Source organism: Entelurus aequoreus, linkage group LG04 (assembly GCF_033978785.1).
Source record: "Entelurus aequoreus isolate RoL-2023_Sb linkage group LG04, RoL_Eaeq_v1.1, whole genome shotgun sequence".
Classification (NCBI taxonomy): domain Eukaryota; kingdom Metazoa; phylum Chordata; class Actinopteri; order Syngnathiformes; family Syngnathidae; genus Entelurus; species Entelurus aequoreus.
In genome coordinates, this window is record NC_084734.1 from 46,908,295 (window position 1) to 46,927,013 (window position 18,719).

The 18,719-nt window shown below is 45.1% G+C and overlaps 1 protein-coding gene across 2 annotated transcripts in view; it reads right to left on the minus strand.

Annotated features, from left to right (window-relative positions):
* Positions 1 to 18,719, minus strand: part of LOC133648689 (MAM domain-containing glycosylphosphatidylinositol anchor protein 2-like) — a 562,410-nt gene that overhangs the window by 164,869 nt on the left and 378,822 nt on the right. For both annotated transcript variants that reach the window (XM_062045021.1, XM_062045020.1), the window contains exon 10: positions 10,509 to 10,781. In XM_062045021.1, coding sequence (XP_061901005.1) covers positions 10,509 to 10,781 — 273 coding nt within the window. The remainder of the gene's footprint in view (positions 1 to 10,508; positions 10,782 to 18,719) is intronic.

Sequence of the window (18,719 nt, forward strand, 5' to 3'; positions counted from 1 at the left end):
TACAACCTCACGGGCGGAAAGAAGCACACTCCTGAGCGGTAAGAAAAAAGGCGGAGGGATTGCCATCTTGGTGAACGAGAGGTGGTGTAATCCTGCTCATATTACTGTAAAGGAGTGTGTTTGTACGCCGGACATTGAACTTCTGGCTGTTGGAATTCGGCCATATTATTTGCCAAGGGAATTGACTTCTATAATCTTCATTGGAGTGTATGTTCCTCCTTCTGCTGACGAAACTGCTGCTTGTGACACCATTCACGCCGCTGTTGCTAAGCAACAGACCAAACATTCCAATGCCCTCATTCTCATTTCAGGTGACTTTAATCATGTTTCTCTGGACTCTATTTTACCCACTTTCCATCAATATGTACACTGTGCAACACGGGAAAATAAAACTCTGGACCTACTGTATGCTAATTCAAAAGATGCATATAGCGCCACTGCCCTGCCCCCCCTGGGACGGTCTGATCACAATCTGGTGCTTTTAACACCTCATTACGTTCCTGCTGTGAGGAGGCAGCCCATCTCAACTAAATCAGTGCAAATGAGGAGTATTGAGGCAGGCATAGCCTTACAAGACTGCTTTGAGACTACAGACTGGGAAGTACTCTGCAAGCCTCACGGGACCGATATCAACAAAATCACAGACTGCATCACTGACTACATAAATTTCTGTGAGGACTCCATCATCCCGACAAAAACTGTCCACTGTTACCCAAATAACAAGACCTGGATCACCAGCCAGCTAAAGGTGCTGCTAAATAAAAAGAAGCGAGCCTTCAGATCCGGTGATCGGGAGGAGTTGAAGAGGATTCAGTGGCAGCTCAAAGTTAATCTTCAAGAAGGGAAAGATGCCTATAGAAGGAAGCTTGAAGCTAAACTCCAACAAAACAACACTCGTGAGGTTTGGAATGGTATGAAGGCCATCACAGGCTTCAACAATAAAGCCAAACTGCTGGATGGGGGTGCAGATAGAGCCAACGAGCTGAATTTGTTTTTCAACAGATTTAGCAACGCACCCCTTACTGGCCCTCCCCCCACTGCTCCTGTTCTCACACCTCCACCTCCACCTCCCCCTCTTTCTCTTTTACCTGCCACAGCCGTTTTTTCCCCGGTGGAGCCCATCAAGATCCAGGGCCGGGAGGTGGCAGTAGTGGAGCAGTGCAAGTACCTGGGAGTCCACTTGAACAGCAGACTGGACTGGAAGGACAACTGCAAAGCTGTTTACAAGAAGGGCATGAGCAGACTCGTTTTCCTGAGGAAGCTTAGGTCATTCAATGTGTGCAGCAAGCTGTTGGAGATCTTGTATCAGTCTGTTGTGGCCAGTGCACTGTACTTTGCAGTGGTTTGTTGGGGGAGCAGCACCAGCAAAAGGGACTCAAACCGGATTGATAATCTGATCCGGAAAGCCGGCCAAACTATTGGCACGCAATTGGAGGCGTTTGTGTCAGTGAGAGACAGGAGGTCACTGGACAAACTGCTGGCCATCATGGACAATCCTGCCCATCCACTCCACCTGACAATTAAGGGACAGCGGAGTTCATACTCCAACAGGCTCTTTCAACTTCCTTCCCGCACTGTGCGATTCAAGAACTCCTTCATTCCACACTCCATCCAGCTGTATAATCACTCGCCATACAGCAATAGATGACATCTGCCTATTACCTGACACCTGACATGTTAGCTACTGCTCTTTGTTTATAATGTCTATTTTCTATTTCCTGCTGGACCTAGTCTCTTTATGCTGCTGCTGTCATATAGACTGTATATACTCTAATATTGTACATGGTCATTGGTTTATATTGTATATATGTTATAGACATAATATAATATATCTGTATATAAATTACTCTGTACACATATTATGTATATATTCGTATATATGTTAGATTTTTTTATAGCTATATTAGTCTATTTATACCTGCATTGTCCTTTCCATCATTGTAACTGAGCTACTGTGTTGAACAATTTCCCTTGTGGATCATTAAAGATTAAAGATTAAAGTACCAATGATGGTCACACACACACTAGATGTGGTGAAATTTGTCCTCTGCATTTGACCCATCCCCTTGGGGAGCAGTGGGCAGCAGCGGCGCCGTGCCCGGGAATCATTTTGGTGATTTAACCCCCAACTCCAACCCTTGATGCTGAGTGCCAAGCAGGGAGGTAATGGGTCCCATTTTTATAGTCTTTGGTATGACTCGGCTGGGATTTGAACTCCAACCTACCGCCCTGAGATCGGTAGGTTGGAGTTCAAATCCCAGTCGAGTCATACCAAAGACTATAAAAATGGGTTAAAGTTTGTCTAAGTCTAAGTCTTATTGCAATCAATGAAAAAAACATGCATTAAATAAGATAATAAACATACTAGACAACTTCTCTTTTAGTAGTACGTAAGCAGACGGGTTATAAAGGCTCCTAATTTGGCTGCTAAAATATGCAGTAACATATTGTTTCAATTCCCATTCAAATATGTTGTCAAAACTTTAGGTAGAAAAAGGAATACTAATCTTGTTCATTTACTGTTGATATCTGCTTACTTTCTGTTTTAACAGGTACTATCTCCACTTCTGTTCAAATGTAATAAGCACTTATTCTTATGTTGATTGAATACTTTACATACTTTTAGGCTGATACGACACATTTAGGTATCAGTCCAATACCAAAATCAGTCCAAGATAGATTGATGGATAGATGGATGGATAGATAGATAGATAGATAGATAGATAGATAGATAGATAGATAGATAGATAGATAGATAGATAAAAATACCCATGTTAATTAGGGGTGCAGCTATCTATTATTTTGGTAATCTATCAATTAGTTTGTTAAATTTTTCAAATAATCAGAAAAAAACACTTTATAGTCCCAATGCATATTTCAGGGAAAATAGATGAAATTACCTCGCCATGACCTTCATTCTTTTTTAAATGTTTTTTAAATAAATGCACAATATGTACTTTGAATTTGCACTATTAACAAGTGCGCAGTAATAAAAATAAAAACACATATCACGTCACACACACATCACCACACTCATGTGCGCTTTATTGCAGCGGCATTGCAGAAACTATGTCCGCATATAATAAGTTCAGGGTATTCCATGTGGTCCGGATTTTATACATTTTTATTACCGTGGTTACACTCATTAAATGATTAATTAAAGCAACATAATATAAATCAAAGTTTTTGTCTTATCAAATTAATCATTATCCCTATTTATTATTTAGTATGTTCTTTGATTCTATTACAGTCAGCTTGTGCATATTCATGTGAAAATCTCTTTGTGTTCTGACTTTGTTCTTTTCATTTAACAAGAAAAGAAATCAAAAGGTAGATTTTCAAGGTGAAATTTGATGCGGTATACAACTTTTTAATTGGGTAAAAAAAATCCTGTTAGAAAGTGAATGGAGTGAGGTTCCCCAAAGTTAGCAGATCAAGGTCGTCTTCAAAGCTGCTAACTATTCAAGTAGTACCTCAGGTTTTGTCAGTATCTGTTCCAAGCAGTATCTGTTCCAAAAGATCTGACCAACCACAAAACGTACAAAAAGCAAAGCAATTTTTCATATACAAATATTGTAGATCTAAATCATTTGTTACAGATGACCAAAAAACATCTTATAAAGAATAATTTTAGTTGAACAATGCCACTTCGCTTACTGTACTACAGTATCAGTTCATTGCAGATTTTAGATTTGAGTACCCATTAAAGTTTCATGTTAAGATAACGTGGATGATGTGTTTTAAGAGAATAGGAAGTGTTTACAAAAGTGTGTGAAAGCTGTGTGAAGGGCTTATTAAGACATTAAATACATATAATTATGGTGTCAAAACTGTCAAAATGAACTCACTGATTCAATATGCATGCACAAAGATTCTCTTTGCGTGTGACGATCTGTCCCTTAATTTCTGTTTGTGTTTCCTTGTTTTGTTATTTATTTCCTATCAGTGCTCTTATTGTGGTTAAATTTCCTGCTTATCCCGCTGAGCGCTGTTTTCCCCTCACCTGCTGCTGATTGGCAGCCGGGCCACACCTGGTGCTAAGCAGCAGGCTTCTAGCTAGAGTGTGCGCCCTGAGATCGGTAGGTCGTGAGTTCAAACCCCGGCCGAGTCATACCAAAGACTATAAAAATGGGACCCATTACCTCCCTGCTTGGCACTCAGCATCAAAGGTTGGAATTGGGGGTTAAATCACCAAAATGATTCCCGAGCGCGGCCACCGCTGCTGCTCACTGCTCCACTCACCTCCCATGGGGTGGAACTAGGGGATGGGTCAAATGCAGATGGTGATTTCACCACACCTAATGTGTGTGTGACTATCAGTGGTACTTTAACTTTAACTTTATTTATGTTTGCCTCGCCTGCCCCTCAAGGCTCGAGGATTGCTTATGTTTTGAGAACCATTGTATGCACGACTGCTTCCTTCTCTGTTTAAATACATTTTGAGACTAAAAAAAGAACCACCTGTCACAAAAACTGCTTGTGTCCTTCTATCGCTGCTCAATAGAGAGTTTGCTGACATACTCCATGTGTGTATGGTATGCCAGCTGCACGGCGGCAGAGAGAAATGCACTTCAGAGGGTCATAAAAACTGCCATGAAGATCACTGGCTGCTCTCTCCCCTCCCTGGATGAACTGTACAGTGACAGGTGCTTCAAAAAGGCCCAAAACATCATAAGGGACCCATCTCACCCTGGACATAAACTTTTTGAACTGCTGCCCTCGGGCAGGAGATACAGGACAATAAAATGTCGGACAAACCGATTTAAGAACACTTTTTACCCGGGAGCAATAGTGTCGTTGAACACAAGACAATAATGACTGTGCAAGTGAGCTGTGTGCTTGGTATTTTTATCTATGTATGTATGTTCTTATGTTTTTATGTGTTATTATGAATTTGCACTAAATTAGTTTTGCTTACAATTTCATTGTACAATGTACAATGACAATAAAGATATATTCTATTCTATTGTATTCTAAAATCATCTTACCTGATCTTCACTCTCCTGATTCCTGCATCTGTTTTTCTTCCAACTGCACACAATAGCCAAGATCAAGTCTTTCCTCTCCCCCAGTGACCCACGGAGTGTCGTGTTAATGCTCATCTTCTCCAGACTGCACTATTGCAATGCCCTTTAGGCTGGGGTCACCGACAAGACCATCCATAGCATGCAGCTAGTACAAAATGCAGCTGCCAGGCAGGTGACAGGCACAAAAATGAGGGAAGACATTTCTCCCATCCTCTCCTCCCTTCACTGGCTCCCAGTGAAGCGCAGAGTGAAATTTAAGATCCTCACGTATGTCTTCAAAGCGCTCAATGGTCTCTCCCCAGCTTACATCAAAGATCTCCTGGACCAACCTACGAGCTCCAGGCTTGGTCGTTGCCTTAGAGCTGACCACCAGATGACCCTGAAGGTCCCACGGTCAAACCTAGTGACAAAGGGAGACCGTGCTTTCTCAGTGATGGCAATGGAATAAGCTCCCTGTGTTGTCCTGAAGTCAATTGTTAATATTCTTTACATAGTTACTTGATAATATTTTGTATTAGTGACTGCAATGCTTTAATTTGGAGCTAAAGTTGTTTATATTTATTGTATGCTATAAACGGTAAACAGCAGTTAGATGATGTCACTTCCGCTAAATTACTTCCTGTTGGTTGACTTCCGGTATTCGTTCGAAAGCAAGTCATGCATGTTGCGGTTTTCTGTAGTAATTTCTGTTGCCATCCTACACAAAGCGGCGAAGAAGCAATGCCGTAAGTTGTCTTTAATAAGTTAACAACATGTCAGACACGTTAAAAAAGTGTAATAGTGATATGTTGAATATAATTGTCGAATTGGATACGATGTGTTCAAGTCATTCAGGCAGACGGGAGTCTCCCTCTGCTGGACATTTTGGGACATTACCGTTACATTTTCATATGTCATTGTAGACAAATATGTACAGAGGCAATAAGTGTGTTTGTGTCTCTTTGTTCTTTTCAGTTTTTCACCATCTTCTCTATGAAGGATTTTCAAAAGTAAATGGTCAAGCTTACAACAACGTTCTCTTCATTGACTCCGGTTTGGCTGGATGTTGATTCGGCGTTTCTACACGTCTCACGAGAACACTAAACTCCCTTTGAATGTCAGGTCCGCAATAATAAATTAAAATAACGTAAAATAACATTACATAACATAACATAACATCTTGGGGTCACTACAACTGCAGCCATGTGAGTTTGCAACATTGCGCTTGATATGTCTTCCTCTCTTTTGTCACTTAGGGACGGGCATTGAATACACGGCCCGGCAACTCCCCTCCTTTCCCTGCGTTCATCATCGTCTTCCCCAATGAGAGTCTTCAATAAAGTGATGTATATCATTTATATGTATTTCATTTGTTTTCTCCATGTACATTGTTCCATTGATTAATTGTGGGGCGATGTAGACGTGTGTTTCTATGGATCACTTTGGGAGTATTTGTTTTGTCATAGTTGTCGTATGCATTTGAAAGTGAAATGTCAGCCAGGGCCCGCCCTTGGCATAAACACTCTATGCAGTTGTTTAGGGCCACAATATCTTGTGGAGACCACATGATCCTGGCAGCCTGCAGTAGCTTATCATCACCGTCTGCAGGTGTTTGCTTGTTCTATTTTTATGGACTGAATAACCTCATGGCTACAATTATACTTTTTATGCTAGCTCCTAGCTCCTAGCTACTAGTTCGAGCTAGTTATAGCAAGCGATCAAATGTTTGGAAGCGCAGCTACGTACTCACGGTATCGCGTCTGTGTATCCAAATCAAAGTCCTCCTGGTTAGAGTCTCTGTTGTCCGAGTTCTTCGAACTTGACTGCATCTTTCGGGAATGTAAACAAACACCGGCTGTGTTGTGTTGCTGACTTCCCTCGCAAAATATCCGCTTCGCACCGACAACTTTCTTCTTTGCTTGCTCAGCTTTTCTCCATAATGCAATGAGCAAATTGCAACAGATTCACCAATACAGATGTCCAGAATACTGTGGAATAATGTGATGAAAACAGAGCTATTTCGTATTGGCTTCAATGGGGAAGCCATACCTCTGTTAAACTGGCTACGTCACGCGCATACGTCATCATACCAAGACGTTTTCAAGCGGAAGTGTGGCGGGAAATTTAAAATGTCACTTTATAAGTTAACCCGGCCGTATTGGCATGTGTTGCAATGTTAAGATTTCATCATTGATATATAAACTATCATACTGCGTGGTCGGTAGTAGTGGGTTTCAGTAGGCCTTTAAGGCTTTTATAAGTAAAATCTATTTGTGGTCGCTGAAAATAATATATCAATACTCACTAGGCTGCAGTCAGCCATAAAATGTTACAGTAGTAATATTAAATATTGAAATGGGGCAAAAAACTAAATTATGTTTAGGGCCACAAATAGCACAGAGCTTTTTGTTCCACCTTTCCTTTTAGTCCTGTAGCTCCATGTTGGATTTTTTAAGTTTGAAAAGACGTCACAATTTGATTCCAGGATAAAAATGAATGCAATGACAGCATATTGATTATGAATGTGTTCATTAAACTGACCATCAATCTAAAAAAAATCTATTTAAGTGTCCTTTCCAAGACGTATTTTTTCCGATTAGCAGCTTCTGACTAGAAGGTTTCAGATTGAAGAAGCCTTTTCTCCAAGTCAATTTGGTCCTGTCTGCAGCCGCCAAGCAGACGGACACTTACAGTTCTTGTTGAAATAAAAAAATACAAAAAATCTAGTAAATAAATCTCAGGCAGGCAGTGGGAATGTATTATCTACACTGGACAGAAGCAGCATCGACATTGAGTGAAGAGTTTCATTCAGCCGTACTTTTTTTTCCTTTCCTTTCCCTTCCTTTCTGTTCGTCTTTTCAATTGACTTGTCAATCTCAGGCCTAAGATGTGACGAAGAGCAGCGTTCGTATGCAAGCAGCCAATTTGGGCTGTCCGGGAAAATCCACAGCCAACGCGCTAATTACCAGCATGTTGCTGAAGAGCCTCATGCAGACGTTCTTGTTGATGGACACAAATTCATTCATTAAACGGAAAAAAGCATTCACTTCACATTGTACAGTCCCTCCAGGATTTAGCAGACTCTTTTTTTGTGATTGTTGCGGCCTAAAATGCCTGAATTCACGGCATCTTTTCCAGAGAGTTGTGGCAAAAATCGCCTCGTTTTTAAGGCTTTTTTGTTTCAATACCGTTGAATCAGCTTGTGTTTTTTTCATTTGTTATCAGTGTTTTACGTGTTCCTTGTAACCTTAATCACAAAAAGAATATGATTTCATCAAATTTTGGAAAACAAATACTGTATTGATGTTTTACTCAATTTACACATAGACTTAAAAGTAGACACTAGATGGCAACAAAAGCACATACTCAGAGCTCTTTTTTAAATTACTGAGTAGGGTAATTTGTTTATTTATTTATTAAAACAGTAGTTTTAATAAATTGAGTTGCGCTTATTTCGAACATGAAGACGTTTACAATATAATACAACATAGAATTGCGTAACATTTCTCTTTAAAACATGTCCAAAAAGGAGTAGGAAGAAGCAAAGCATATTCGGTTTCCCACTCCAGAGCACTTAATATCACAAATGTTCACTTACTGTTTTCTTTTAGTAACACAATTTACATGCAGTGAATTATTAATACAGCAGGTCTTGTAATAGATAATTAGGTTGGTTATGGCTAACGTACTGAGATGAAGAATATCTCGTTTTCAATAAGGTTTCAAAATATTTCTTTAATATCTTCTTTTTTTTTCTTTGTAAGAATTGTAATTTGAACAGCTTCTCAAAGTGGATCATGTTAGTACATTGTTTAACTTCTTTGCTCATTCCAAAATATAATTCCACATACTGATATGCTAAATGTTTTAAGTGTTGTACATTCACTGTGTATGTTTCATGCTTAACCCTTGTGTAATATTCATATTGTTGTTACTCAGCCAGTGTTTGTGGGTCTGATGGACCCGTTGCATTTTGTGGCTTGTAATGCCTCACAATCAAACACTTTTATGTTAAAATACTGAACAGATGTTTACCTTATCCCAATAAACATCCGTTCAGTATGTTTACCTTATCCCAATAAACATCTGTTCAGTATTTTAACATAAAAGTGTTTGATTGTGAGGCATTAAAAGCTACAAAATGCAACGGGTCCATCAGACCCACAAACACTGGCTGAGTAACAACAATATGAACGTTGCATGGACATTTCTCTGCCAGTTTCTGCATCCCACAAGGATTCTTCTTTTGTGTTTCTGCACCTGCGGTTCCCACACAAGGTTGCAACATTGTTTGTCAACACTGTCTGCTCTCATTTTCTCGCACATTTGACCCTCTGATGTTCTGTGTACCTACACTCTGTCCTCTTCCTGTCTAGGCCTGGTGTGTGTGTGTGTGTGTGTGTGTGTGTGTGTGTGTGGGTGGGTGGGTGCGTGTGGTACACAGAACATCAATTTCCACACTTCTATTAGCCCCGGGTCCAGTGGACCCGGACATCTTATATGTGTCAGGTGACACCTCTGATGAAGGCTGCAGAAGCAAGATATCCGAAACTTGTCAGGTACGAAACTTTACCTTACTAGCCTATATAAATCAACCATTTATTAATGGTACTACATGATTGTGTCCCAAATAGTTAAAGTTAAAGTTAAAGTACCACTGATAGTCACAAATACAGTAGGTGTGGTGAAATTACCCTCTGCATTTGACCCATCCCCTTGTTGCACCCCCTGGGAGCTGAGGGGAGCAGTGAGCAGCAGCGGTGGCTGCGCTCGGGAATCATTTTGGTGATTTAGCCCCCAATTCCAACCCTTGATGCTGTGTTTTGCAGAACTCATGACTGTCTGATGACTGTTAGAAATTCCATAGAAAATTCCAATAATTTAGGATCCATTCATACTCACAACTTAACGACAATAATCAACAAACTTCCTTTACAACTTATCCTTTAAGAGTTTGATTGGACACGTGTTATCGGGTAGATTTCATGGATAACAATTACAACTGTTTCAAAGGCCAATTGAAAAAAAAAGCATCTGCCAGTCACACACATTAAATTATTTAAAACAATACGCAAACATGGAAGTGACAGAAAAGTGCCCGTCGAGTGGGAGCAATTTATATGTATTGAATATAAAAAATGTATACAAACATTGAACATAAAAATACATTGGACATAAGGAAAGTATGTTATTATTAGTAAATGTATTAAACTAAACTAACATTTGATTAGATTTAGACTTTATAAATACCCTGTGCAGTGTTCCCTTGGGAAATTTAACGTTCCAGTAGCAGCAACACGACACACAGTACACAAGAAAGTGGCAATGATAATGTTCGAACATCCAGTTTTTTCCATTATCATTTCATTTTTAAAGGACAAATAAAATGATTAATCTGAATTAATGATCACAGCCACTGGTCCTAGTATTAGGGACACCCGCACAACAATACAGGCGCTACGCCACACATTCTGCCTTTATAAAAGGTAACAATGACCTTACCTGTGACATGAAAGGTGCACCTCCCCGCCCCGGCCTCGTTGATGACGTTGCAGGTGTACTCGCCCCAGCCGTCACGGTTCAGACTGCGGATGGTGAACTCTGTGTCGTCCCGCTGGGCGTCAAAGGCACCGGCGTGAAGCAGCCGGTTGGACAGCAGCCACTCGAATCGCAGCACGCGGGACGGGTGCGCCCGCAGCACCCGACAGGTCATCACCACGGGCCGTCCCAGACCCTGGCGCATCTCCGTGTGCACCGGCTCCACTGTGGGGGGGTCTGTGTGGCGAACAGAGTTGCGGTTTATTCCTAGTTCCCCCATCAGCGGGAACAAATGATTGTTTTTCAAAAAGGTTAACAAGTCTTAATGGAATAGACTGCTCCTTGGCACACGCTGCACCCAATGGTGTTGGACACACATTGCATAAGCACTACCCGAATATATAAAGTATTACTGCCATCAATTTTAATATTTTACAATATTTCAAATGCTATCTTAGTTTTACAGTACCATTCAGTAGGTGTGTCCCAATCCAATTTTGAAATTTGATATCAGTCCGATATCAGAAAAAAACTAATAAGGAATTATATTGGGTTGCATGTACAATATCCGATAAAAGCAGTCCTGCAGTGTGTTTACTTGTGCAAAGCTGGACAGACAGTTAACATCTAAATGTCTTCCAATAGGCACACAAGGTTGGTCTTTTATTTTATTTTAGTGAAATAATTAACAAAATATAAACATGGTAAGCTATAGGCTACTAGGGTCAGCAGCTACACAACAGCTAAGCACACAATAGCGCCCAAGCTAGACATACATAATAGGTATCTTTATTAAATAATAGTGGAGTCTAGAACAGCACATTTTTCAATATAAACAAGTATCAAATAATTACAGTTGCATATTATTTACACATACAAAGTAGGCAGAAGAGTATAACAAAGTATCAAATAATTACAGTTGCATATTGTTTACACATACAAAGTAGGCAGAAGAGTATAAAAAAGTATTCAATAAAAAACGTGTTTGCATTATTCCTCTTACTGGGTTATGCACATAACTTAATGAACTATTGTAGCCACTAAGTGTTGCAAATAAAAAACAATTATCACTTCACTTCAACTTAAAGGGGTCATATTATGATTTTTTTTTACATTTAAAACACTTCCTTCTGGTCTACAAAACATGTAATGGTGGTTTTTGAACAACAATTTGCACAGATTATTTTTTACAGACCATCTTCAAGTCACTTTCTGACCGTCTCTTGAGGATCTGCTGTTATGTGGGCGGTCTTATTAATGTGCCTCCAGTACTACTTTGTACTATAAGTGGCAGAGGATGCATGTAAATGTACGAACCAATCTGCCCCACAACAACAGGATAGAGAAAACAACAAACTCATTGACTAGAATGTCGGACTATAATGGTCGACAATGGCGTTCTTCGGGTAAATCTCTACCCTATATGGAGATATCAGCTGACGTTACCAATAGGAAAAATGTCACAAATTGGGCTCGTTTGGAGGAAGAATGAAGGAAGGCAAAATTGTTTTCTAAATATCTCCGCAAATCCTTCATGGTTTGATTTTGAATTTCCGGGACTTATGCAGATCCCAAATACCAACAAACAGGTACCAATAGGTAAGAAAAGTTAGTTTTGCATATTAGGTCTCTTTTAAACACAGCATACAAATGCATCCGGAATGTAGTCATATAGATTCACTATTTGTACATTTTGTTATGTTACATCCTTATTCCACAATTGGAAAAATAATTATTTGTCCTCAAAATTATACACACAATAGACCAAAATGACAATGTCAAAATATATATATTTTTTATTTGCTAATTTATTAAAAATAAAAAAATCACACATACATAAGTATTCACAACTTTTGCTCAATACTTTGTTGATGCACTTTTGGCAGCAATTACAGCCTCAAGTATTTTTGAATACGATGCCACAAGCTTGGCACACCTATCTTTGGCAGTGTTGCCCATTCCTCTTTGCAGCACCTCTCAAGCTCCATCAGGTTGGATGGGAAGTGTTGGGTTTCATTCTGTCTCTGTACAATGCTGCATTCATCTTACTCCTGACTTCCATAGGATGCGAAATGGCACCGGAACATCTTCGCCACCGCGACAAAATCTTTCTGTTTTTCTGTAAGACAATGTGTTCGTTTTCACCACCTGCGGAACCGCACCGACATGGCGGTGATGTTCTGCATCCCTGCGCTAAATATATGCAGGGTTTCTATTTTTGTTGGTTGCCGCAACACAGCGGTTCAATTTAGCTCAAATCTGCTTGTGTTAGACAGGAAGTCATGCACAAACACAACATAAATTATCTGGTTTACTTTCAAAATACACTTGTAGTCTTCAAGGCGCATCGCATATTACACTTTGAAACATCCTAATGAGCGGAGAGTCAACTTGCCAACATGTCAAAAGTTTTCAGATGTAATTTCGTCTTGGTGACACAAAGGGATAAGGACATGCTGAATCTGGAGGTCCACAATTTAAGAAGCATATACAGGCGCTTCCTAAACAGCTATGTGGGGGCCTGTGTCAAATATCAGCCGATATGAGGCCAGGGAAGCAGGGGAGTGGTTTGTAGGAGTTTAATGAAATGTGTGTGTGTTTATGTGTGTGTGTTTGCGTGTGTGTGCGTGCTACAAAAAAAAATATGTCATTCTGCAAGGCAAAACTTTCGTCTTTTCCACAAGTCAAGTCAAGACAATGCCATCACATACACGCTTGCTCATGGGTATTGATGGACGGCAAAGCGCAAGATGTTTCGCAGTGTACTTTATCACATGATTATGTGCAGATTCGGGAGAACTGGTAGAAGTCTGCACTACTTCGACAGAATGGCATTGGGCATTGCCACACTGCAGATGGCGGTGCCGTTCCGTGGCGGCGGCGTTTTGTTGGTATTCCCCATTCTGTGGAAATCAGGGATGAGTCTAGTCAGGGAGGTTACAAAGAACCCAATGGTCACTCTGTCTGAGCTACAGCAGTCCTCTGTGGAGATCGGAGAACCTTCCAGAAGGAAAACCATCTCTGCAGCAATCCACCAATCAGGCCTGTACGCTATAGTGGCCAGATGGAAGCCATTCCTTTGTAAAAGTTTATCAAAATGCACCTGAAAGACTCTCAGACCATGAGAAACAAAATTATCTGGCCTGATGAGACAAATATTGAACACTTTAGCGTGAATGCCAGGCGTCATGTTTGGAGGGAACCAGGCTCCGCTCATCAACAGGCCAATACCATTCCTACAGTCAAGCATGGTGGTGGCAGCATCATGCTGTGGGGATGTTTTTCATCGGCATAAACTGGGAGATTAATCAGGTTAGAGGGAAAGATGAATGCAGCAATGTACAGAGACATTCTGGATTAAGCCAGAGAGAAGCTGAAAAGCCAGAGAGAGCCGGGAAGGAGAAAGACTTTTTGGAACTGGATGACGAAAAGGCTTTTGAACTGGAAATAAAAGAAAAAGAAAAACACTTGATAACTTGTGAACACGCCTGGGCACAGTTTGTCGGTCCTGGAAAGAACCCTGCGACACAGTGCTGTCACATTTGGCGCCCAATATAGGAAGGACTGAGCAAGAAATGTCAGCCCCAACCCCCCTGGAAGCGCTCGGAAGAGTGTTGGCGGCGGAGGTGTCAGCGGCCAGCCAGCAGCAGATGGAGGCGGGCCGCCAGCAGACCCAGATCCTGCAGGCGCTGGTAAGCCAGGCGGGAGGAGCCGCAAAGGCGGGGAAAACAGCTGCCATGCAACGGATGACGGAAGGCGAAGACCCACTGGTGTTCCTCGACCTCTTCGAGGCCACGGCAACAGCGTGCGAATGGCCAGAGACCGAGTGGGGTGTAAAGCTGCTGCTGCTCCTGGCGGGGGGGGCGCAGCGGGCGGCGCATAGTCTCCCAGCGGAAGCCCGGGTGCACTTCCCCAACCTCCGTCGAGCAATATTAGACCGGGTCGGGAGTCACCCGGAGGACCACCGACGCCGGTTCCGCGCAATGCGACTGGGGCCCGAGGACCGCCCGTTTGCGCTGGCGCAGCAGCTTCGAGATGTGGCCACACGGTGGCTCGAACCACAGCTGGAGGAGAGCCGGATGTTCGAGCGTATCCTCCTGGAGCAGTTCCTCGACGCGATCCCCTCCAGGACGGCAGCATGGGTGCGGTACCACCGTCCGCGGGACCTGATGGCCGCAGTGGTCCTGGCCGAGGACCACCTGGCGGTCCACCGGGAGCTGAAGACGCCCGAAAAACCCACCCAAGCGCCACGGGGGGCAGAACGCCCCGTCCCAGCCCCGCGGAGACGACTTGCGCAACCGGAGGGAGCGACCTGGACCCACGAGCAGGTTCCTGGCCCGGACATGACCACCTCGCACCACATCACACCACACCCATTCCAGCCAACAGCAATATCAAGGGGGGGTTTGAGGGGTTATAACATTCCCTATGCTCCTTCGTTGCAGGGTACCGGCGCTGCTGACAGGCTTCCCCCGCAGACGGCACCTCGAACACCAGGGCCGGTGTGCTGGGGGTGCGGACAGCCCGGTCACGTGAGGCAAGATTGCTCCCTGATGGAGGTGGGATAGGTGATGCGGGTTGTCGGTCCCCCAGCACCCGCCTCCGATCCAGGGGAGACGTACTGTGTCCCGGTAAGGGTACAAGGGACACAGTATGGTGGATTCGGGCTGTAGACAATCCATGATCCACCAAAACCTGGTTCGACCCGGGGCACCGAGGCATGCGACACAGGGGCAAATAAGGTGTATTCATGGGGATGTGCACACGTATCCCATTGTGCCAGTTGAAATTTGGTATCAGGGACAAAAGCATAGTGTCAAGGTTGCGGTAAGCACGCACCTTACGCATCCCATAATATTAGGGACAAATTGGCCGGGATTTCATCTTCTAGTGACGCAATGTGTGGGGATGCGTTCACGGGGCATAGGAAAGGGGAGTATCCGCGCGGTTCTCAGTGGCGACGCGGGTTCATCCAACACTGCTGAGCGGGAACCGGCGGGGACTTCGCGGGAGGTCCCCCCGGGGGCCCATTGGCACCCTACGGAGGATTTTCCCCTCGAGCAGTCCCGTGATGAAACCTTGCGCGTGGCCTGGGACCAGGTGGATTACATCGACGGTCAGCTGGTGCGCCCGGTAAAAGCGCGGGTATTCCCCCACTTTTCGATTATTAGGGACAGGTTATACCGAGTGACCCGTGACACTCAAATCGGAGAAGACTCCACCCAGTTGTTGGTGCCAAAACGCTGCCGGGAAATGGTTTTCCAGGCGGCGCATTTTAATCCCATGGTTGGCCACATGGGGTACGACAAAACACTCAATCGGGTCATGGTCCGATTCTATTGGCCAGGCATTCGGGCAGACGTGCGCCGCTGGTGCGCTGCCTGCCCGGACTGCCAGCTGGTGAATCCAGCGGCCATCCCGAAGGCGCCCTTGCGCCCATTGCCGCTGATGGAGGTCCCATTCGAGAGAATTGGAATGGACCTCATCGGACCATTTCACCCGAGCACACGGGGATACCGCTTTGTGTTAGTCCTGGTGGATTACGCAACGCGCTATCCCGAAGCAGTGCCCCTGCGCTCGATCTCCGCCAAGAGCGTGGCGCAAGCGCTGTTTCCAGTCATCTCCCGAGTCGGAATCCCGAAAGAGATTCTGACTGACCAGGGCACGTCCTTTATGTCGCGCACAATAAAGGAACTATACGGATTACTGGGAGTTAAAGCGATCCGCACCAGTGTATACCACCCACAAATAGACGGGTTGGTGGAGCGGTTAAACAAGACGCTGAAAACCATGATCCGTAAATTCACGCACAAGGACAAACCAAATTGGGATAAATGGCTGGAGCCCCTAATGTTTGCGATGCGGGAGGTACCTCAGGCCTCCCTCGGCTTCACACCCTTTGAGTTATTGTACGGCAGGAGGCCGCGCGGAGTGCTGGACATAATTAAGGAAAGCTGGGAGGAAGGTCCAAGCTCCAGCAAAAACGAAATCCAGTACGTCCTGGACATGCGAGCAAAACTCCACACGGTGGGGCACTTGTCACGCGAGAATTTGCTCCGTGCCCAGGAACGTCAGCAGCGCACGTATAACAGGGGCACTCGGCTAAGAAAATTTTCACCGGGAGAAAAAGTGCTTGTATTGCTCCCAACTTCCAGCTCCAAATTACTTGCGCGCTGGCAAGGTCCTTTTGAGGTCACACGGCAAGTAGGTGATGTGGACTACGAGGTTCGGCGCTCGGACCGGGGCGGAGGCACACAAATTTACCATCTGAACCTGCTGAAGGCATGGAGGGAGGCGCAGCCCGTTTCCATGGTGACGGTAGTGAGGGAGGAGGAAGAGTTGGGGCCAGAGGTCCCGCGCTCGGCCCCGCCCCCCCGTCTGCCCTGTGATGACCAGCTCACATTAGCGCAGAAAGTGGATGTTGCTAAACTGCAGCGACGCTTTTCTGATGTGTTCTCCTCTCGGCCCGGCCGCACGAGCCTCATTCAACATCATATTGAGACCAGCCCGGGTGTTACGGTGCGATCTCGGCCATACAGGCGCCCCGAACACAAACGCAAAGTGGTTCGGGAAGAATTACAATCCATGCTGGAGTTGGGTGTAATAGAAGAGTCACACTGCGTGGTGCAGCCCCATCGTTCTGGTAGGGAAGAAGGATGGGTCTGTGCGCTTCTGTGTCGATTACCGCAAGGTGAATGAGGTGTCACGGTTCGACGCATACCCAATGCCTCGGGTCAACGAGCTCCTGGATCGGCTAGGCACGGCTCGTTTTTTCACGACGCTGGATTTAACCAAGGGCTACTGGCAGATTCCCTTGTCACCAGAGGCCCGGGAAAAAACGGCCTTCTCCACTCCGGAAGGTTTATACCAATTCATGACACTTCCGTTTGGCTTGTTCGGTGCGCCCGCCACGTTCCAGCGTCTCATGGACCGAGTGCTGCGCCCGCACGCGGCATACGCAGCGGCCTATTTGGATGACGTCATCATCCAGAGTGGCAGTTGGGAAGAACATATGCGGCGGGTGGGAGCGATGCTCGAGTCCTTGAGGCGGGCGGGGCTCACCGCCAACCCGGCGAAGTGCGCAGTTGGCCGGAGGGAGGTACAGTATTTGGGGTACCACTTGGAGGGGGGACAGGTGCGGCCGCAGATGGACAAGACGGCGGCTATCGCAGCCTGTCCACCTCCCAAGACAAAAAAGAGGTGAGGCGGTTTTTGGGGCTGGCGGGCTATTACCGCCGGTTCATTACCCGGTTTGTGGACCTGACCAGCCCACTGACTGACCTCACCCGAAAAGGTGCTCCAGAACTGGTCCAGTGGTCGGAGCAGTGCCAGCGGGTGTTTGAGGAGGTAAAGAAAGCCCTCTGCGAGGAGCCGGTACTGTGCATGCCTAACTTTGCCATCCCCTTCTGTCTGCAGGCGGGCGCGTCGGGCAGGGGGCTGGGGGCGGTGCTGTCCCAGCGATTGGGGGGGGTGTCGACCGCCCCGTCCTGTACATCAGCCGAAAACTCTCGGACCGGGAGGCGAGGTACAGCACGGTAGAGAGGGAGTGCCTCGCCATCCGGTGGGCGGTCGGGGCCCTTCGGTACTACCTGTTGGGGCGCGCCTTCGCCCTCTGCTCGGACCACAAACCGCTCCAGTGGCTCCACCGCATGAAGGATGCTAACGCGAGGATCACCCGGTGGTACCTCGCGTTGCAACCCTACAACTTCCAGGTGGTCCACAGGCCGGGGGCTCGGATGGCCGTGGCCGACTTCCTCTCGCGGCCCTCTACGGGGGGAGTTGGCGCGGCCGGACTGCTGCCGGCCTGAGACTGGCGGTGGAGGCATGTTTAGGGGGCGTGGTCCACGCGTCGCCTGTGGGCGGGGCATGTGCAGGAGCCGGCTGTGAAACGGATGACAGGTGAGTGGATATCTCAGCTGGAACGAGTTATCTGATCACCTGTCTCTTTTATTAGCAGCGTTGGTGACCGCAGAGGGGGGCTGAAAAAGCCAGAGAGAAGCTGAAAAGCCAGAGAGAGCAGGGAAGGAGAAAGACTTTTTGGAACTGGATGACGAAAAGGCTTTTGAACTGGAAATAAAAGAAAAAGAAAAACACTTGATAACTTGTGAACACGCCTGGGCAGAGTTTGTCGGTCCTGGAAATAACCCTGCGACACAGTGCTGTCACAGTAGTCTT